The 22,571-nt window shown below is 52.3% G+C and overlaps 1 protein-coding gene across 1 annotated transcript in view; it reads left to right on the forward strand.

Moving 5' to 3' along the window:
- The first annotated feature begins 5,898 nt into the window (after window positions 1–5,898).
- TFCP2L1 (transcription factor CP2 like 1) overlaps window positions 5,899–22,571 on the forward strand; it is a 56,576-nt gene continuing 39,903 nt past the window's right edge. Inside the window, exons 1-2 of the mRNA XM_051838603.2 lie at window positions 5,899–6,055; window positions 8,516–8,667. Of these exons, the coding sequence (XP_051694563.1) occupies window positions 5,994–6,055; window positions 8,516–8,667 (214 nt within the window). The 5' untranslated portion in view covers window positions 5,899–5,993. The remainder of the gene's footprint in view (window positions 6,056–8,515; window positions 8,668–22,571) is intronic.

Below are 22,571 nucleotides of genomic sequence, written 5' to 3' on the forward strand. Positions count from 1 at the left end.
GAGGGAGAGGCCAGAGACGCCTGCCAGGGCACAGCTGAGGTGGAGGAGGGGGAGAACCTACGGGCTGCCCGTTCATTACCATGTTCAACTCTGGGCACCCAAGGGAGGTAGAAGTCTCCACACCCACACACAGACGGGGGCACTGAGACTCAGCAGCTTGTCCACAGGTGCACAGCCGGAGGGGGACGGGGGCAGAGCCGGGACAGGGCCCACTGCGGTCGGACCTGAGAACCCAGTCTCTGTCCACTGTCGGGCCTGAAAGGAGATGTTGGACTAGAAGCCAGAAGAATTTCCTTGAGAAATTTAGCTGTGGGAGCTCTCCCAGAGAAAGCGCCCAGCCAGACCACCCCATGTGACTGTCAGTCAGCAGCCCCTCCCATCATTTCAGGCTACCAGGTTCTTAACACCAGCAGGTAATGGGGGTGGGGTGGAGGTGGGGGGGGTCCCGGCTGGTGAGAAAGCGCTCCAACATAAAGAGACCACAGCAAGAATGCAGCTGTGGGGGCCGCAGAGGTGTGGGTCAGCTGGGAAGAAACAGAGACAGCGCGGGGCGATGAAGAGTAAGAAATCCATGTGAGGCAGGCATTTGGCACAGCATTTAAGACACTGCTTGGGTGGGGGAAGAGGGCACCAGTTCGAGTCCTGGCTGCTCCTCTTCCAGTCCAGCTCTCTGCTGTGGCCTGGGAAAGCAGTAGAAGATGGCCCAAGTGCTTGGGCCCCTGCACCCACGTGGGAGACCCAGGGGAAGCTTCTGGCTTCAGATTGGCTCAGCTCCAGCTGTTGTAGCCATTGTGGGGAGTGCAGTGCTGGCATCCCATATAAGCACTAGTTCAAGTCCTGGCTGCTCTACTTCTGATCCAGCTCCCTGCTAATGTGCCTGGGAAAGCAGTAGAGAATGGTCCAAGTGCTTGGGCCATTGCGCCCATGTGAGAGGGTCAGATGAAGCTCCTGGTTCCTGGCTTTGGCCTGGCGCAGCTCTGGGATTGTGGACATCTGGGGAGTGAACCAGTGGATGGAAGAGATCTCTGTTTCTCTCTCTCTCTCTCTCTCTGTAACTCTGACTTTAAATTAAAACAGAAAAAGAATACACCCAGCCCATCTGGCCTGTTAGGAACGTGAAGAATGTGATGATGCAGGTGAGTGAGCTTCCTCCAAGAAGACCAAACCATTCCTGCACAAATTCCTGTCTCATCATTTGAACCCTGAAGAGACATTTTTGTAAAGAATCATTAAAGGTTGGAATAATTTCAGATGTACAGAAAAGTGCTAGTAGAATTCAGAGAATGCCTGTGGTTCCTTCACCCGGCTCCCCCACTGGGAGCATCTTCTGTTACCCATGCATGCTTGCTGTGGCTCAGGAGCCGGGGTTGGTGCAGGACCAACCCTAAGGACCCCTCAGATGATGTCTGATGTGGAGGGGCATCTTGGAGGAGCTATCCTCCTCTTTCAAGAAGCCAGTGAAGTTCTTTATTTGTATTTCATTTTTTTCTAGTTTGTCATATCTATCATCTATCTATTACCTATCAATCCCCTATCATCTCTATCATCATTTATCTATATGTATCTGTTTATCATCAGCATCTATTACTTATCTATCTTCTATCTATCCATTATCTATCTTTATCTGTCACCTATCCATGACCTGCATCATCTATTAATCTATATGTATCTATCATCATATCATCATCTATCTACCTATTGTCTATCTCTATCTATCATCTATCTAGCTAATCACCTATATTTTTCATTTTATTTGAAAGGGAGGGAAGGAGGGAGGAAGGGGGAGAGAGAGAGAGAGAGAGAGAGAGAGAGAAAGTGTTCCATCTGTTGGTTTACTTGTCGAATGCCTGGCCCGAAGCTGGGAATGCACCCTGTGTGCCTGCATGGGTGGCAGGAACCCAAGTACTTGAGCCTTCATCACTGCCTCCCAGGGTATGTGTTGGCAGGAAGCAGGAGTTGGGAGCCAGAGCTGGGAACGGAACCCAAATGCTCCAGTATGGGATGCAGGCATCTTCATCGCTGGCTCACTCTGCTGGTAAAGTGATTGATGGAGAATCTGGGCTCCGACGTGCAGATAAACCACACCGGGGGTGCTCTGGGCCACTGGCAAACGGGATTCAAGGGACCCCTGTGGAATGGAGCCGAGTGTGCAGGGCAGTGAGGAGACAACCAGAGGCCAGGAGACCCCAGTGCACGCTTGGGTCTGTGCCTCGGTGTTTTTGTCTGTAAAACGGGAGTGCATTTGTTGCCTGGTGCCCCTGGCAAAGTATGGCAGATTGCATAGTCTTCCTTCACATGCCGCTCCAATAAGGACTATATTTCCCAGTCTCTCATGCAGCACGGGAAGGCAGCTGGGTTTTAGTCACTGGGGGAGAAGCACAGGTGGTTTATACATTTCTCTGGAAGAGCAAAGGCATGCCTTTATTCTGGATTTCCTCTTTATGGCTGGTGGGAATACTGTCATAATGGCTGGAGCTCTAGCAGCCATTGTAGACTATGCTGTGATCTTGCAAATGACCATTACCCATGGCAAGGAAACAGCCCCCAAACACTGGGGTCTTGATTTTGTAGATGCTGTGAACTAACTGCCTCTAAAGCAGAATTTCTCAGTCTGAGCCCTGTTAACATTTTGTGCCAGCTAAACCTTTGTTGGCTGTTTCGCAGACTCTCTGGCCTCCATCCCCGGCTGTCACAAACACAAGTGTCTCCAGAGAGTGCTGTTGTCCTCCGGGGAGCACCATCACCTGTGACTGAGAGCTGCTGCCTGAGACCACATCTGTCCCATGGGAATAAAATGCATGCCGCAGATATAATTTAAAAGTTATTTATTTTTATTTTATTTGAAAGGCAGAGAGAGAGAGAGAGAGAGAGAGAGAGAGAGGATCTCCACTGCTGGTTCACTCCTCCCTCAAACGCCTGTAAGGCTTGGGGCTGGGTTAGATGGAAGTCAGGAGCCCAGAACTCCACCTGGTTCTGCCACATGGGTGGCAGGGGCCCAAGCACCTAAGCCATCATTGTCTGCCTCGTAGGGTAAATATTAGTGGGAAGTTGAAATTGGAAGCAGAGCTAGGACTCGAACCCAAGCACTCTGATATGGGATGCAGGCATCCCAAGCAGCATGTTAATCACTGTACCAAAGCCCAGCCCTAGAAATGTAATTTTTAAAAAGGAAAAAATAAACAGGTAAAATTCATTTTCAGCACATTGCATTTAATCCAACACATTCAAAACATTCTCATTCCCATGTGATCTGTATGAAAGGAATTGGCGGGCTATATTCTATCCTTGTTTCATGGTTTTTGAATTTGATATGGACTTTGCATTTCTATGTAGTAAATGAATTTTTAAATTTTCCTTTTACTAGAAAGGCAGAGAGACAGGCACAAAGACAGAGAGACAGAGGGACAGACAGAAATCTCCCATCCACTGGTTCACTCCCCAAGTGCCCACAACAGCCAAGGCTGGGCCAGGCCAAAGCCAGAAGCCTGGAATTCTCTGTGTCTCCCATGTGGGTGGCAGGGACCCAAGTACTTGAGCCATCAGCTGCTGTATCTCAGGATGCACTTTAGTAGCAAGCTGGATGGAAAGCAGAAGAGGAACCAGGCTCTTTGATAAGGGACACAGGTGTCCCAACCAGCAACTGAACCGCAGTGCTAAATGCCTGTCCCACCAGCCGTATGTCAAGTGCTCAGCAGCTAAATGTGTCAAGTGGATACTTCCATCCACTGTTTCTTCCATCCACAGTTTCACTCCCCAGTTGGCCACAATGACCGGAGCTGTGCTGATCTGAAGTTGGGAGACAGGAGCTTCTTCCGGGTCTCCCATGAGGGTGCAGGGTCCTTCTGGTGCTTTTTCCAGGTGTATTACAGAGAGCTGGATCAGAAGTGAAGCAGCTGGAACTCGAATTGGCGCCCATGCTGGCATTGTGGGTGGTGGCTTAACCTACTACGCCAAAGTGCCAGCCCCAGAACTAAGCCTATTATTCCCATTTTGTTGGTGGCACAACTGAGGTGTGAGGATCAGGTATCTCCTTTCTCTGTTGGTGTGAAACAAACCATTTCCAAAACAGCTATTTGTTGAGTCTGCACATTAGGCAGATATTGCGCCTACTGCAGCAGGTCCCTTGCACATCCTAGATGGGTCTGCTGGGGGGTGGGGATGGGAATGACTGCAGGCTGTCCTATCATGGGCTGGAGCTCCCAGGGCTGGCCTGGAACTGGGGCAGTGTCATCTTCCTCCACCCCTCTTCCCCCCCCCCCCCCCGCAAGGCCCAGGCAAGTCACAAGGATCGCCCAGATGGAACAGGGAGGGCTGGGAAACAGAAACCATCTGTTTATATTGGGGTCGATGTATCCTAATGTGGCCACCTGTTCTGACAGAGCTAAGCGGTACACCCAGGTCTCAGCCTCACCCGCTTCCCTCCCTCTATGCAGCTCCCTTCCCCCTTTGTTCAGGATGCCTGCTCACCTGGACAGCTCCTTCCCTCAGCACTGCACAGCCTGGCTTCACTCCCAGCCGTGCCCCGAGACTCTGCAGAGCTACCAAGCCCTGCTCTATGTTTCCAGGGCTGCCTCTGCTTCCCTGGCCGCTGGCCACTATCAGTCGAGGAACTGAAGGACCCAGCCTGGGGTGTGCTCTTTCTGCAACACTCCAGAGTGCCTCCCATTTAACTGGGCAGGCTGGGGGCCTTAGGGTTCAGGATATTTATTAGGAAGTTTCCTTAGGATTCATACCTGAGCAGGGGACAGGAAGGAAGCAGGAGTGGACCAAGGGAGACCTGGAGCAGCTAGGCACACCAACTTTCTCCACGGGGAGTCCCGTGGATCCAATATCAAAGGGACAGTGTCCTCACCTGGGTGGAGATGCTAGGCTCTGGCAGTCCTGCTGGGACGGTCAGTGGGATAAGGACCGCCCCGAGGGGGCGTGGCCTCGGGCCAGGTGGCTTCTGCAGCCGAGGCAGTGCCGGAGGGGGTTGTGTGCTGCAGGCACTGCTGTGGTTGGTTCCTTACAGGGCAGAGGAGCAGATGGGGGCGGTCGTCCTCCAGATCGGGGGCTGGAGGGCCGGGGGAACAGGGCAGCAGAAGGGAGGGTTTTACCCCCATCCGTGAACTGGGGAGCTGGGAGTTCTGGGCCAGGGTCTCCTGAGGACTTTTTGTCCTTGGATCAACCCTCAGGGACAGAAGGGGCATTTCTCTACTCCCTCCTCACTGCCCCTCACCACACTCCATGGTCCACGCTGCTGTCAAACTGCATTTCCAAAAGGCAAATCGTAAACGCGACAGCCTCCGCTTAAAACGTTCCTAGGAAAGAGCCCTGGCTCAGGCCCACCTCAGGCACCTGGTCAGCCCCGTTCAGACAGGTCAAAGCAGGTAGGTGGGTCTCAGGCCTTGGCACTGGCGGTAGTCCCTGTCTGGCTCCCTTTCCCTGCAGATGCTCACCGAAACGCTTCCTCTGTGGCCGTCACGCCTCAGCTCCAAGTCACCTCTTCCAGGGAGCCTTCTCTGACTCCCCCCCCCCCCCCCCCCGATATTTGCTGCTATTCAGCGCTGACCTAGGTTCTGTGCTCTATTCTGAGCAGTGAGGGTAACAGCACGAGGTCGGGAGCCCAGGCCGTGCGAGAGAGACAAATAGAAAGTGCCTTGATTTGCGAGGGTAGAGGGCCGAGAAGGTGAGGGCCGGCAGCGCCTTGCAGTTCAGCTCCCCGCGGACTCTCGGGTGCAGGGGCACAGGTGTGGGCGTGGCAAGCCGGGGGCTATGGGGGTCGCTTCGGCCGCCCGCCCCGCAGCCCCGGAGGTGCGCCCGCCGCCAGGTGCGCCGGCCGCCGGGGAGCCGCCCTGGCCGCCGCGCTTCCCGGCGCGGGGAGGGCCCGGCCGCGGCCCCGCCTCTGGGCCGCCCATAAATGAGCGGAGCTGGCGCGCACCTGGGGCGCGGAGTGCGGCTCCCGGGGACGCTGCGAGGGCTCTGCGCGTCGCCGGCGCGCTCGCGCTGCAGCCATGCTGTTCTGGCACACGCAGCCCGAGCACTACAACCAGCACAGCTCCGGCAGCTACCTGCGGTAAGCGCGGCCGGGCTCGCCGCTCGGCGGGACCCGGGCGCGGAGCCGGGGGCCCGCCCGGGGCCACACCCGCCGCGTCCTCGCGCGCCTCCTTAAACGGCTACTGTCCGAGAAGAGTCGAGGCAACTTGCAGTGCCCGCCCGGCGCCCGCCACGGGGAAGTCGTGGCCGGTGGCGCTCTGCGGAAGCTCTTTTTCCTACTGGGAATTGAGCAGCGCTCTTTGGAGGGAGAAGCAGCGTTCCCCGCCGCCCTGGTTTAGGCAGCAGGGGCCCCTTCTGCTCCGGGTCCTGCGGGGTGGTTGTCTCAGTCCCGCAGCTGGCCGGGTACTAACGGGCGCGGTCACTTCACTCTTCTGCGCTCGCCGGGACCAGCTCTGGCCTGTCCAGTTTGTTCGATGCGCCCGACTTAACCCAAAGGCCGTTTGCTGAGGGCTCAGGGAAAGTGAACTGCGAGCCGAAGGAGCCGCGGGTGCTGCGCGCACCTGCCCTGCGGGCCTCTGTGGTCCCCGCCTAGCCCGCGCTCCGATGTGTCCGGCCTGGCCGTCCTTCCCGAATTCCGGTGGGGACGGGCCAGGGGGCCCCAGCACAGCACCGGCTTCCAGGAGGCAGAGGGGTCAGCGGGCTGCACTTGGGGCATCAGCTGCTGCGAAGGGGTAGCCGGTGCAGGCGGGTCTGCAGGGCTGCCAGCCACCTGGGGGTGGGGGGTGTCCTCAGAGGGCGGTGCCCTGCGGGATGGGCGCTTCCCTGGAACCCAGTGACCATGTGGCCATAGCCCCTGAGTGAGTTTGAAGGTGACCCCGAGTAGGGGGAACAAGTGCAGCTGAGGTGCCCCTGAGACCTACACTGGGGCCCAGTTCTCCCTGTGAGAGGGAGGTGTAGCTTTGGGACCTCAGATACCTCTTAGGGTTTTGCTACTGGAAGAGGGTGGGAGGTGCAGGTCCAAGGTGCTTGGTTCCTGGCGAAAATTTTGGGTCCTGGCTCCCCCTCTCACTCTTTGGAAGCTGGGAGCTTCACTTTCCTAGGGGTTGACCTTAGTGTGGTCCCTGGATCCTAGAGTGGAGGTCTTGTCCTCCTCCTTGCTTTTTGGGTCATCTGCTCCCAGAGCTTCTGAGAGCCGTGCGGCCTCGCAGGAGCTGTGGCCTGTACTCTCTTCCCCTTTGTGTTTGATGTTCTTGTGACTTTTATTCCTTGGCAAATAAGGATGCCAGGCGTGAAACAAGTTACTGTTGAGCGATGGCCTTTCACCCCCACCTTTTTTTTTTTTTTTTTTTTTTAATTTAAAGGCAGCAGCCCGTGGATTATTAACTTGCCATGGTCTGGGCCGACGTGAGATTATGCAATCCCCAGGTGAGCAGAGGCCTGCTTGCTTCCAGTGTGTTCCTAGAGAACCACACAGCCGGGAGCGGGTGCTCTGGCTCACGGAAGGCGCTGTGTGAGGCCCTGCGCTGTCTTTGGGTGGGGGGAGCCCACACAGGGCAGGTTGTCCAGCTGCGCCCGAAGCCCTGTTTTTCCTCTGAGAATTAGTTAGACCTCGGTGGGGTGTGTGCCAGGTTGTGTTTTAGTGACACGCATTTACGATGTTGTACGAGGAACAGATTGTACTGGTGACTCTTGTGTTTGTACAGTGGAGTGGGGTCAGCCGATCTGATTCATAACCCGGGACCCACGAAGGGAGGAGGCTGATCAAGATAAGCACCCTGGCGCGTTTTTGGCACACGTTTCTGCCCTGCTGACAATTTAGCGAGTCTCTGCTGCAGGTTGTTCGTGTTCACAAGGATTTCTTTGTCCCTGGCAAGGGCATTTTGAAAATACATCAAGGAACAAGGTCCTCAGCGGTGGGCGGGCCTGAGGTTGATCGCTGTCATGGGGAGGGTGAGTTGTATTTAGAGGTGGAAGAAGAGAGTCTTGAAGTCTCTGAGGATTTTAAGCTTAGGTATGAAAACTGATTGAAGCTGAAGTTCTCCCATCTCGGTCTGAGTTTGTGAGATTGCTGTGACCCTGACTGTGGGTTCTGAGCCAGCCGTCGTCTTTTTAGGATTGGAGGGACCTCTCAACCTGGGCCGGTGACACAGATGTCATTTGCATTCTCTTCAGAGCCCCAAGGACAGGGCACAGCGTCTGTCTGAGAAGTGGCTGATTAATAGAATCATCGATTTGAAAGCAAAAAGTGTTCCGATTCTTATTCGAAATGCAGGAGTTTGTAAGGATGGGAACTGGATGAACTGTCAGGGTGCGTGGGCCACTGCTGGGCTCTGCGGCCGAGCAGATCTCTGCAGGCTTTCAGAGATTTTGTGTTTCACCTCCCACAAAGCCTGACCGCGGAGTCAAAGTGGAATGCCGAAGGGAGTGGTTCACCGTGTTGCGGAGCACGGCTCCCTGAGGCGCGCACCTGCAGCCGGCTGGCTGTGTGCCCATGGGCTCACCGGGTCCTGTGCTGACCACCACTCCCCGTGTGTTGCAGTGATGTGCTCGCGCTGCCCATCTTCAAGCAGGAGGAGCCCCAGCTGTCCCCGGAGAACGAGGCCCGCCTGCCGCCCCTGCAGTATGTGCTGTGTGCTGCCACGTCCCCGGCCGTGAAGCTGCACGAAGAGACGCTGACCTACCTTAACCAAGGTAGTAGCGGGAACCCTGGGCTGGGGCGGAGCTGGGGTTCACAGTGGGGCATCGGGGTGAAAGATCCACGGGGCCCCATTTCGATGTTTCCCGGCTGCGTGACCTCTGTGCGCTCAGCGTCTTCATCCGGCAAACAGAAGCATTCATTGCATCGTCACACTGACCGGGCAGAGCGTCGTCCCTCCTGCGATCCCTTCAGAAGGCTGTTCTGTCTGCTTATTGTGGCCATGACTGATGAAATTTGTAGACATAGATTGATCCAGGTGTGGGTTTTCTTTTCTTTTCTTTTTTTTTTAAGATTGATTGATTTGGGGCCAGCTCTGTGGCATAGTAGGTTAAGCCTCTGCCTGCGGTGCTGGCATCCCATATGGTCTCTGGTTCTAGTCCAGCTGTTCCACTTCCAAGCCAGCTCCCTGCTAATGGCCTGGAGAGCAGTGGAAGATGGGTCAAGTGCTTGGGTCCCTTCAGCCATGTGGGAGACCTGGAAGAAGCTCCTGGCTCCTGGCTTTGGATCTGCCCAGCTCCTGCTGTTGTAGCCATTTGGGGAGAGAACCAGCAGATGGAAGATCTCTCTTTCTCTCTCTCATTCCTACTCTATCTGTAACTCTGCCTCTCAAATAAAATAAATATTTTTAAAAATTGATTTATTTGAAAGGCAGACACAAACACACACAGAGACAAACAGACAGATATTTTCCAGACCCTGGTTCACCTCTCAAACAGCAAGGTCGGAGCTGGGCCAAAGCTGGGAACTTGGGGCTGCATCCTGATCTCCCAAGTGGGTGCAGGGACCCATTCATTTTGGCCATGATCTGCCGCCATCTTAAGCACATTAGCAGGGAGCTGGATTGGAAGCAGAGCAGCCGAGACTTCAGCAGGGGCTCCAATATGGCATGCCTATGTCGCAAGCAGCAGCGTAACGTGCTGTGCCACATCACTGGCCCCCAGATGTGGTCTCTGTTGGAGCTGCACCTGGCAGTCCCTGTCCTCACACAGCACAGGGGCCAGGTTCCCTGCCTGCCAGAGAAGCCACTTGCGTCCCCCAGGTCCTGGGAGATAGGGGCTTTGGTGTTTGGATTCCGACAGCAGCACATCCTGGCTCTGTGGCTTTGAGCTGCGTTTGCTTCTTTTCTGAGCCCCGGGATTTTGTGTAAAATGAGAAGTGCGATTCCTGAGGTCTGAACGGGTGAGGGTATGTGAAGGGGGTGGCGTGACTGTGGCTGCTCCACAGCAGCTTCCCGGTGTCAGGAAGGGGTGGAGGGGCTCGGTGGACTCTGGGGGCACCCGATGGTAGGGAGCTATGCTTGGCTGCAGTTCGTCGTACAGCTGCTGCCGCATCTCAGTGGAATTGTGACCCCTCAGTCTAGGGAGCCCCTGGGGCTGCAAGGCCAGTGTGGTCACCAGGCGCTCCCGACTGCTTCCGGACCAGGAAGCCAGCTTGGATTCAGCAGGTGGCCCTGTCTGCCTCTGGCTGGAAACTGTGCCCTCCTGTTGTTTGTGGGGCTCAGTGTGTGGCACAGGCTTGCTCCTCTGGGCACTCAGCTGTGGAGACCCCCGTCTGCCTCTGGGAGGCCTTGATGGGAGGGGGGTGGTCCAGTGGAAGAACACCTCCTGTGTCTGCTGTTACTGGAGTAGCTTCTGCCCCTTGCCTTTCTTTCATGGAAGGTCAACTGCTGGCCACTTGCTTACCTTTGAGCAGTTTCTTTTCTGGGTCTCTGCTTTTTTCCTTAAGTACAGTGGGACTCAGATGGGATGCTGGCGTCACAGCTGGCTGCTTGCTGCTTAACCCACTGAGCCACAACACCAGCCCCTCTACTCTTTCTTTTTCACACTGAGCTCATATGCTTTATATACTTGCCCTTGCTTTTATTAAACACTGTTTTCCCAACAACATTTTTCATTATTGTCAGAGTATCCTAAACATCATTTAAAATGTTTACATTCTTCTTGTTATTCAGAGCAGAATATTTTCATAATAGCTGGAGGAAAATACACAATGCAATTATTTTGGTATCTCAGAATAGAAAAGAAGCAGAGAGCTGAGGCTGCCTTTTTTTTTTTTTTTTTTAAAGATTTGTTTATTTATTTGAAAGGTAGAGTTACAGAGAATGAGAGAGAGAGAGAGAGAAAGAGAGAGATCATTCATCTTCTGGTTCACTCCGCAGAGGGCCACAATAGCCAGGGTTGGTCCAGTTCAAAGCCAGGAGCTTCTTCCAGGACTGCCACGTGGGTGCAGAGGCCCAAGGACCTGGGCCTTCTTTTGCTGCTTTCCCAGATGCATTAGTAGGGAGCTGGATCGAAAGTGGAGCAGCCAGGACTCGAACCAGCGCCTGCATCGCAGGTGGCAGCTTAATCTGTCACAATGCCAGCCCCTGAGACTGTCACTATATCCTCAGCTTTCAGCTTGTTGCCTCCAGAGTAGGTGCTCCATGAATATTCAGAGAAATAAGAAATAGAATGATTTATTTACACTTTATTTTTCTACCTCGTGGTCTTTTTCTTTTGCTATTGTCAGTGTGCTGTACTGGATATCTTTCCAACATGCCATATTTAAACAGTCTGTTCTTTATGTCCCGTGACAAATAGATTTTTATACAGTTTTTTATTCAGTTTTAAGACTGTTGTGACCAGTTGAAAAGTTTGCTATTCATTATTTATTATTGTGCTGTCTCCGTGATCTTTTTTGCATTGTTTCTTTCTTTTTTGTTTTTTTAAAGATTTATTTATTTATTTGAAAGTCAGAGTAACACAGAGACAGAAGAGGCAGAGAGAGAGAGGTCTTCCAGCCACTAGGTCACTCCCCAGTTGGCCGCAACGGCTGGAGCTGTGCTGATACGAAGAAGCCAGGAGCTTCTTCCGGGTCTCCCACATGGGTGCAGGGGCCCAAGGACTTGGGTCATCTTCTACTGCTTTCCCAGGCCATGGCAGAGAGCTGGATCGGAAGTGGAGCAGTTGGGACTAGAACTGGCACCCATATGGGATGCTGGCGCTTCAGGCCAGGGCTTTACCCCTTACGCCACAGTGCCGGCCCCTGCATTGTTTCTGTAAGGCCCACATGCTTTTCCTGATGTCTAAAGCTCTCTGAAATCATGGCGGGGTGCTGTGTCTGTGAATCCAAAAGTTGTGCATTAAACCACTGGGGACCCACTGTGCTGCTCAGGGCATACCAAGGCCTTGATGGCTGTGGCTCCGGGGAAGGCATGTCACATCTGTGTCAGTAGGCTCACTGGTTGGTTTTGAATGTGGTAGAAATGGTTTGGAGAACAAAATAAGTCCTTTTCTCTGAAAAAGTCCTTGTCAGGGACAGACAGCTCTGGAGTAGAGGTTTACAAATGCCCAGATAGCTTTTTCTTTGTTGGTGGCCAAAGGTCACTGTGGCCTGATCTTTCCTGAAGGCTGGAGCCTCAGGGGTGGGAGGAGATACTGGTGGGGAGGGCAGAGAGAGCTCCAGGCAGTTGGTGCAGGGAATTCTGGCTTTGAGATAACAAATGACTTCTTCAGAGTGGCTTGCCTTGCAGAAAGCTTTGGTATGTTCCACCAAAACAACTTTTTTTCTTCTTAAGGCTGAGAGGGGGTGGGGTACAGAGAGAGCTCCCACCTGCAATGGCTGGTGCTGGGCTGGAGCTGAAGCCAGGAGCTAGGAACTCAGTCCAGGTATCCACCTGGGTGGCAGGGACCCAACTACTTGAGTCATCTCCATGGGAAACTGTAGGCAGGCAGTGGAGGTGGCATTCAAATCCATGTACTCTGACGGGGCCTGGGCATCTTAACTGCTAAGTCAAATGCCTACTCCCCCAAATGATTTTTTAGGCTTATTTATATATTTATTTGACAGATGGAGTGATGGGGGCGGGAGATATCTTAAATCTTACTGCTTCACCTCACAATGGCCAAAACCATTAAGGCTGAGCCAGGTTGAAGGCAGAAGCCCAGAACTCTATCTGGGTCTCTCATGTGTGTGGCAGGGACCCAAGTATTTAGGCCGTGTTCTGCTGCTTTCCCAGGTGCATTAGCAGGGAGCTGGATGGGAAGTGGAGCAGCCAGGACTGGAATCGGCATCCATGTGGGATTCATTCATTCATGGCATGAAATTTGCTTTTGCGTGGAGGAGGCTCAGTGGGAAGAGAGAAACACTGTGGTAAAGGCAGGCCTGGGGTCAGCAGAACATGTTCTCAGTGATTCCAGATGACGAGGGCCTGGAGCACAAGAAATATGAGTGTGATCACTGGGGAGGTAGACCAGTTGGCCAAGCACTCCAATTGCTGGGCTGGGGTACAGGGTGTGGGGCATGGGGCATGGGGCAGACACCTGGGCAGATCGCCTTTTATAAAATGGGGGAAATAAAAATCCCTACAAAGTAGGTGTTACCAAATAGATAAAATGAGTTAATGCAGAGAGCTGGAAAATTGTGCCTGGCATGTTAGCTATTATTAGTAGTAAAGGGGAAACATTTCTTCCATCCTATTTTGGAAGTTAATAAGGCCATCCATTTGGAACATTGAGAATTTTTTTAAAAGCTTTATTTATTATTTGAGAGTTCCAATTATAGAAAGAGAGAAGGAGAAACAGAAAAAGATCTTCCCTCCGCTGCTTCACTCCCCACATGGCCACAATGGCCACAGCTGGGCTAATCTGAAGCCAGGAGCTAGGAGTTTTTTCTGGGTCTCCCAAGCAGGTACAGGGGCCCAAGCACTTGGGCCATCTTCTACTGCTTTCCCAGGTCATAGCAGAGAACTGGATCGGAAGAGGAGCAGCCATGACTCAGTCTGGTGCCCATGAGTTGACTGCGGGGGGGGGGGGGGGGGGTTAACCTACTACACCACAGACAGCGCCAGCCCCAAGAGAATATTTTTTTTTTAAAGATTTGTTTATTTATTTGGAATTCAGAGTTTCAGAAAGACAGAGTCAGAGGCAGAGAGAAAGAGATCTTCCATCCACTGGTTCACTCCCAAAATGGTTACAACAGCCAGAGCTGGGCCAATCCAGCAGAGAGCTGGGTTGGAAGTGGAGCTGCCAGGACTTGAACTGGCTCCTGTGTAGGATGCTGGCACTGCAGGTGTCGGCTTTACCTGCTACGCTACAGCGCTGGCCCACGGGATAATTTTTTAAAAATTTATTTTATTTATTTAAAAGGCAGAAATATGGGATGCAGAGGGAGGGAGAGAGAGAAGAGAGAAGAGAAGAGAGAGAGATCTTCCATCCATTGCTTCACTCCCCAAATGGCCACATCAACCAGGGCTGTGCCAGATTGGAGCCAGGAGCTTTCTCTGGGTCTCCTATGTGGGCGGCAGGGGCCCAAGCACTTGGGCCATCATCCACTGCTTTCCCAGGAGCTGGATCAGAAGTGGAACAGTGCGGACTTGAACTGGCACTCAAATGGGATACTGGTGTCTCAGGCAGTTTGTCTTGATGTGCCACCACACTGGCCCCTCACGGATGACACAGGGCAGCTCTAGAACTAACTGCCCCACTTAGAATTAGAAGTCCTGCTTAGCGTTTGTGCCAGCGCACACTCACCCTGTAGCAGACAGTGGATGCACCCTGGAGACATTTCTCAGAACAGGCTGCGAAGTGCCATTGAAGACCCTCTGCTTACCATGAGCATGCTCTTACATGATGGGAGCTGCCAGTGCCCGGGAAGGTGACCACCTTGGCCTTGAGGGTGATGCTGCTTTGTCCAGGACTGCAGAGTTTACAGAGCACTTTCTGATGTTCTCCTTGGAGTTACTCTCCTGGGCTGTATGTGCCCACTTTCCAGATGACAGAGAGGTGAAGTCAGTTTCGCCTGCCAAGCATGGGTCAGGCAGGCCTGGGGGTGGCTGAGCTTTGGGGGGAGGGGGAGGGTCTTCTGGAAGGGGAGTTTCCTTCTCTCTCACTGCTGCCTCCTGGCTTTGCTGCAGGCAGGAATCTAGGATGCAGCTCTGAGGTTTGGGGTGGGCCTGGGGGTGGTGGTGGAAGAATGGAGTGGTGGAAAACACCTCCTTAGGAGAAAAAAGAATCCCACATCCAGTTGCTCCCAACCCTCTGGGCCAGCGGTGACCCCAGGGAGGCAGATAAGAGCCCGGGGTGGAAAGTCCTGTCTTGCCTGCTCCTTGAACCAGCACAGAAGTGCAGCCCTAACTTCTGCTCCCAGAGAAGCCCCTCAGTCTCTGGGAATCTGGGTCTCCTCTGGTGAGAAGCCGATGAGTTTCATTGTGTGGGTTGCCTTGAGAAGTCAGCAGATAAATACAGTCTGGCAAGCAGTAAGTACCCAGTTGTGTTTTTCCTCTGCCTGATTATGTCAGTGACACTGAATTTAAGGAATGAGGCAAAGGATTAGTGACTCTGTTATCTTTTCTCCATCTCTGAAGCCTTCTTTCCAGATTAATTTTTAGCCTGAAGTTGTGAGTGTAAACTGAATAAGCCAATGACTCTGAAGTATGTTACTGTTTTTTTCAATGCTTTCTTATTTCCTCCCCCCATAAGTACAAAAGTAGAGCGTGCTTATTATATTTTTTTTATTTATTTTTTATTTTTATTTTTTATTTTTTGACAGGCAGAGTGGACAGTGAGAGAGAGAGAGACAGAGAGAAAGGTCTTCCTTTTGCCGTTGGTTCACCCTCCAATGGCCGCCGCGGCCGGCGCGCTGCGGCCGGCGCACCGCGCTGATCCGATGGCAGGAGCCAGGAGCCAGGTGCTTTTCCTGGTCTCCCATGGGGTGCAGGGCCCAAGCACCTGGGCCATCCTCCACTGCACTCCCTGGCCACAGCAGAGAGCTGGCCTGGAAGAGGGGCAACCGGGACAGAATCCGGCGCCCCAACCGGGACTAGAACCCGGTGTGCCGGCGCCGCTAGGCGGAGGATTAGCCTAGTGAGCCGCGGCGCCGGTGAGCGTGCTTATTATAAAACAGAGGGCATTTGGTATAGTGGTTAAGGTGTCACTTGGCACATCTGTGTCTCACATTGGTGAGCCTGGGTTCAAGTTTGGCTCTGCTCTAGCTCCCTGCTAATGTACACCTGGGAGGCAGCCAGCGATGGCTCAAGAAGTTGGGTCCCTACCACCCACATGGGAGACCTGGATTGAGTTCTTGGCTCCTGGGTTTGGCTTGGCCCAGCCTAAGCTGTTATAAGCATTTGGGGAATGAATCAGTGGAATTTGGGATACAGGTATCCCAACCAGCAACTTAACCCCTGTGTCACATACCTACAATGATTTTTTAAAAATTTTTTAAGATTTTATTTATTTTTATTTTTAAAGATTTATTTATTTGTTTATTTGAAAGGTGGTATTATAGAGAGGCAGAGGCAGAGGCAAAAAGAGAGAGGTCTTCCATCCACTTGTTCACTTCCCAGATGGCTGGAATGGCTGGAGCTGCGCTGATCCGAAGCCAGGAGCCAGGAGCTTCTTCCTGGTCTCCCATGCGGGTACAGCAGCCCAAGGATCTGGGACATCTTCTGCTGCTTTCTCAGGCCATAGCAGAGAGCTGGATCGGAAGTGGAGCAGCCAGGACTCGAACTGGTGCCCATATTGGATGCTGGCACAGCAGGTGGCAACTTTACCCGCTACGCCACAGCGCTGGCTCCTAAAATGTTTTTGATTTATTTTGTTTACTTGAAAGGCAGAGAGAGAAAGAGAAAGAGAAGGAGAAAGAGAAAGGGACAGAGAAAGAGACAGAGAGAGAGAGAGAGAGAGAGAGAGAGAGAGAGAGAGATCTTCCATTTGCTGGGTCATGCTCCAAATAATTGTGGTGGTTGGGATGTAGCCAGGCCAAAGCTAGGAGCTTGAAACTCTATCTGGGCCTCCCATGTTGGTCACAGGGCCATCTTCTGCTTTTCCAGGTGCGTTAGCAGGGAGCTGAATCCAAAGTGGAGTAGCTGGAACTCAAACCTGTACTGCCTTATGGGATGCTGGTGTTGCAAGCAGCGGCTTAACCCACTACACCACAGTGCTGTCTCCTACTTATTCTTTTTCATAATAGAACATTTTTTAAAAAAAGATTTATTTACTTATTTGAAAGGCAGAGTTACAGAGAGGCAGAGGCAGAGAGAGAGAGAGAGAAAGAAAGAAAGAGAGATATGTCTCCCATCCACTGGTTCGCTCCCAGATGGCTGCAATGGCCAGAGCTGTGCTCCCCAAATGACTGCTGTCTTCCCATGTGCACATTCAGATCAACAGCTGATCTGAAGCCAGGAGTTTCCTCTGGGTCTCCCACGTGGGTCCAGGGGCCCAAGGACTTAGGCCATCTTCTACTGCTTTCCCAGGCCATAGTAGAGAGCTGGATTGGAAGTGGAGTGGTCAGGACTTGAACTGGTGCCCACGTGGGATGCCCACTATGCTACAGTGCCGGCCTTCCCTCTTTGTTATTTTTAAAATCAATCTGTGTGTATTGAAATGAGAATACATTTAATATTGGTCATGTCAAAATTCAGTTAGTTTAAAATTTATTACTTATTTGAGAGAGGGGAGAGCTAGAGAGAGTACCTTCATCTGCTGGTTCACTCTTCAAATGCCCACAATGGCCAGGGCTGACCCAGGGCTGACCCAGGGCTGACCCAGGGCTGACCCAGGGCTGACACTGGGAGCCAGGAACTCAATCTCAGTCTCTCAGGTGGGTGGACGGAACCCACTTAACTAGAGCCATCACTGCTACCTTACAGGGTCTGCATTAGCAGGAAGCAGGAGTCAGGAGCCAGAGTCAGAGCTGGATACCAAGCTCAGACACTGACATGCGGCATGGATGTCTAAGCCGCTTCCTCAATTATGTTTAATAATGGACCAATTAATTAAAATATAGTACACATTCTAGTTCCAGAGGATACAGTGACCTGGAGATGATACATTTTACAGGATTGATTAAAAGCATCTATATTCTGGAAATACACTGAAGGAAAAAGAGCTAGCCAAAAGATTTTCTACCCAGAAGGAAGTGCCTCATGATACCCACAGCCACTCAGAGTCCTGGCAGAAGCCCTCACGGCTGCAGCTGCCTGCAGGGGAGCCAGTCCTCTGGTGTCCAAACTGTGTGTAAAGATTTGCCAGACAGGGGCCGGCGCTGTGGCGTAGCAGATGAAGCTGGTGCCTGCAGCGCCAGCATCCCATATGGGCACCAGTTCCAGTCTCAGCTGCTCCACTTTCAATGCAGCTCCCTGCTAACATGCCTGGGAAAGGAACAGAGGATGGCCCAAGTACTTGGTCCCTTGCACCTGAGTGGGGGACTTGGAAGAAGCTCCTGGCTTTGGATTGGCTCAGCTCCAGCTGTTGGCAGCCATTTGAGGATTGAATCACAGATGGAAGACCTTTCTCTCTCTCTTTCTCGCTCTCTGTAACTCTGCCTTTCAAATAAATAAATAAATCTTTTTTTAAAAAATTAAAAAACAGGCCGGTGCTGCGGCTCAATAGGCTAATCCTCCGCCTTGCGGCGCTGGCACACCGGGTTCCAGTCCCAGTCAGGGCGCCGGATTCTGTCCCGGTTGCCCCTCTTCCAGGCCAGCTCTCTGCTGTGGCCAGGGAGTGCAGTGGAGGATGGCCCAAGTGCTTGGGCCCTGCACCCCATGGAAGACCAGGATAAGTACTTGGCTCCTGCCTTCGGATCAGCATGGTGTGCCGGCCGTGGTGGCCATTGGAGGGTGAACCAACGGCAAAAGGAAGACCTTTCTCTCTGTCTCTCTCTCTCACTATCTACTCTGCCTGTCAAAAAAAAAAAAAAAAAAAAAAAATTAAAAAACAGTAGACAGATCTCCCCCTGTCACTGGAGAAGCAGTAGACCACCTGCACCAAGAACAGCTGAGCAAGCCCCTAAGGTTTCATCTCATAGCTGGATGGTATCCTGTCTGGATCAGCAGACATGGTTGCTCAGAGATGCATCAAACTCAGATAGGGGTGGGTGACATGGCACAGTGTATTAAGCTGCCACTTGGGACATCTGAGCGCCTGGTTTGAGTCCTGCTCCCCACTCCCAGCTCGCTGCTAATGCACCTGGCAATGGAAGATGGCCCAAGTACTTGGGTTTCTGCCACCCTTGTTGGGGATCTGGAAGGAATCCCTGGCTCCTGGCTTCAGCCTAGCCCAACCCTGGGTGTTGCACTGTCGCAGGCACTTCGGGAGTGAGCCAGTGGATGGAAGATTCTCTGCCTCTCCCACTTTCTTTCTCTCTCTCTCTGCCACTCTGTCTTTCAAATGAATACATGGATCTTAAAAAACAAGCTCAGCTAACTCCAAGTGACTGCACCTGCCCACAAGTGTTTCACCCCACACCAGGAAGGTCCCTGGCAAGCAGGATGGACTATCAGTGGGGCAGGGGAGGGCGCCAGGTTTAATGAGCTTTACTCTGGCCACTGTCCAGATAGGGTTACGACTTCTATGGCACATCATATTTAAGGGCTGGGTACCTTCTTTCTGATAACGTTGGCCTTTTTTTTTTTTTTTTTCTTTCATGGGTGTTTGGAGGGCAGGTGAGTAGAGAGGAAGATCAGGAAGACCCATTTTTCTCTTTGTAGATGGGCTCCTAAGCTTATTTGCAGTGTGGATAGAATTCTGCCTGGAGAAAGTATGCAGAATCTCTGCTCTGAATGAGGGAGGTGATTGCCATGTGTTTTGTTCTAAGGGTGCTCCTCTACCTAAGTAACTGCCATGGTTTGTTTCACAAGAGAAGAAAGGAAGCCCGGAGTCAGGATGGAATGTTTTTTGAGCCCTGCAACAGACTAGGGGCCCGGGGCCCTGGGCTGGATGGCTTTGGAGTCTATAGAGGACTAATGCTTCTCCATGGTATCAGGAACCAGCATTCCTACCTTATCTTTTTCAGGACTGTGTATCCCTTTGACAGGTCCCTGTGGGTTACTCCCGGAAATGAGCTCATTGCCTGGTTGGGGGCTGGGTTGGACACCCGGACCCCTTCCCGATGCCTACTTGCTCCTCCCTATATCTTTCACAGGAGTGCCCACTGGGTACCTTAAGGGGCAGGTCTCATGCAGCCTCCTTTGGTCGGTGGGGAAGCTGGGGTCTGAGGGTGGAATAGGCTTGGGGGTCTGTGTGATGCATTCCTGATGGGCTCTGGGTGTGCAGTCCTGTCCTCCTTCCAGGGTGGCTTCAGGGTGGCATGTGCTGGGGCTTGGGCATCAGTGGCCCCCATCAGCGGTTCCTCCTGTCTGCGGGCAGGGATGTCCTCCTGGAGCAGACAGTGAACAGGAAGTCGTGGGTATGCTGAGTTTCATGTTCAGCTCGGCATCAAGGGAGCCTTGGCCACCGCTGCGCTTCTTTCCATGGACCATGAAGGGAAACGTGGGCCCTGCCCCGGCTTGGCTCTGTTTTGCACCTGGAGGACCCCTGGCGCTCAGCCGGGTGCTCCGTGTGGAGACACATTTGTGCTGTTCTTGGCCTTCCCCGACCATTCTCCCTGCCTGTGACCACGAGAGAGGCTGTCTGGGCTGTGAGAGGTGTCTGGTTCCTGGATGCGGAGGGGGGACCACACCTGCCCCAGGAATTCATGGAGTGGATGAGAGCAATTCCTGAAGTATCAGGGCTGCAGGGAGCCAGAGATAGCATCTCTGAGACCTTGCTACCTGGCGTCGATCGCCATCACCCGAGAGCTTCCTCGACACGCAGAGTCTTGGGGCTTCTGTAGGTCAGCTCAGTCAGAACTGGCAGCCCGCCAGCTGATGAGGACGGTATTCAGGTTTGAGATGCACTGGCCTGGCTGTTCCACCCCAGCCTGCCATTTCATGGGTGGGCAAACTGAGGTCCGCGGGGGCTTATATGACATGCTCCGGAACACCGAGCTGTACTTCAGTCTCTCCTTTCAAATGCACTTTTTTTTTTTAAAAAAAGAAAAACTTTATTGGAATATAATTCACATACAATTCATCCATTTAAAATATGTAATTCAATTTTTTTACTATATTCAACTATGTATACTAAACCTCTACCATAATTACTTTTAGAATATTTTTGTCCTTTTAGAAGAAACAGCACAGGGTTGGCACTATGGCACAGTGGTTTAAGCTGCCACCCGGGGTGGGGGTATCCCAGATGGGCACCGATTTGAGTCCTGGCTGCTCCACGTTCAATCCAGCTTCCTGCTGATGTGCTGGGGAAAGCACCAGAGGATGACCCAAGTGCTTGAGTCCCTGCACCCATGTGTGAGACCTGGATTAAGCTGCTGCTGAGCGAGCCATGGTTTGGCCCTTGCCCCTGGGATCAGTACATGAGTGGAGAGCATGTGACTGCCTTCAGCCCAGCCCCAGGTCTTCCATAACAGGCTGCAGCGTGACAGGCAGCAGGGCTGGATGGAAGGTGCCCAGTGAGTCACAATTCTGACCTGACCGTAGAGATCGGATTTTCTACTCCTTATTGTTGTCCTTGGTCCCACTAACTTGTAGAGCCGTTTTTTTCCCCCCACAGTTTCAAAATGTATTGCTTTGTAGGCTGACTCCTTTATGTGGTTCAGAATTCCAGGGGTACCACTGGGCTTATGATATGTCTCCCTCCCACCTCTGCCCCAGGCACCGGGTGCCCCCCTCAGGGGCAGCTGACGCCATCCGTCCACTGCCCTAGTGCATGTTCACGCACACACAGCGGAGATTCATGCTTCTTCCATAGCCTTGAACACACAAATGGCAGTACGGTTTGCATTTGAGACTTTGAATCAGATCACCCTCTAAAGCAGTGGTTCCCGCTCACCTGAGCTCCACACGCTTGCCTGACCCTGCCTTGTCAGCCTGATGAGTCGTTTCTAATATATACAGAGAACAGCAGCACTTAGTTTTTCTTTGCATTTATTTGATTGCTTTGGCATTGTTGTGAGTAAAATAGAGCATCTTTTCATCTGTGTTTTTATGCTCTTTTTATTTCTTTTTCCTAAAAACTAGTAGTTTATACCTGTTGCCTGCTTTTCCTTGGGACTTTTACTTACAGAGCCGCAAGAATCATTCTGGTGGGTTGAACTGAGTGCGTTTGCCATTGTGTAAATCAAAATGAGGTTGGTTGTCTGTGGTTTCGTATTCATTTGAATAGCTTCAGGAGTCAGTTCAGCAGCATGGCTGGATACAAGTTCAGTATGCAAGCCAGTGAATGTCTGACATACCAGTAATAACCAAGTATACAATGGGAAAAAGATGCCGTTTATAATACTTAGAGTAAGTCGGGCAAGTTTTAAAAAACCTTGCATGGGCCCAGGGGCCCTGGGATGGATGTCGGTCAGCCCTTGACCTGCAGAATCCATCTCCCCTGTGTGCACTGGCTGAAGTTCTGGGGTGGACTTGGAGGGCCGGGGTATTTTCTTGGGAGAGTAGAATTATTTTAGGCTTAAAGAAAAGTGTCAGAAATAGTACCCAGAGTTCCTGGTGCCTTTTACTCAGCTTCCCAAAAAGTTAACTTCTTAGGTCAGCATGGGACACTTGATGAAGCCAGGAAATCAGAGACATAATTCTGATCACTCTACTGTAGTCTTTATGTGAACTGCACCAGTTTCTCCACCGCTGTCTGTTGTCTGTTCAGCATCCCAACGGGGTCACCCTGTAGCATGGTGGCCCTGTTTCCCAAGTCTCCTCCGTGTTGTCTGTCTTCCGTGACCCCAGGGCTCCCTGCTGTGAAGTCACAGTTTTTATTCTTCTTCCTTTTTTTTTTCCTTCAAAATGATTTATTTGAAGGACAGAATTGGAGAGAGAGAGAGAGAGAGAGACAGAGAGACAGAGAGAGAGAGATCTTCCATCCGCTGTTTCACTCTGGGACAGGCCACAGCTGGGAGCCAGGAACTCCGTCTGGATCTCCCATAGGGGTGGCAGGGGCCCAGGTACTCACTGCCTTCCCAGATGCACTGGGGACCTGGATCAGAAGTGGAGCAGGTAGGACTCAAACCTGTGCTCACTGTGCCACAGCGCCAGCCCCCCAATTCTTCCTCCGTAATTAATGTCACGGAGCTGGGGAGGTTG

Source organism: Oryctolagus cuniculus, chromosome 3, assembly GCF_964237555.1.
Source record: "Oryctolagus cuniculus chromosome 3, mOryCun1.1, whole genome shotgun sequence".
NCBI classification, from domain to species: domain Eukaryota; kingdom Metazoa; phylum Chordata; class Mammalia; order Lagomorpha; family Leporidae; genus Oryctolagus; species Oryctolagus cuniculus.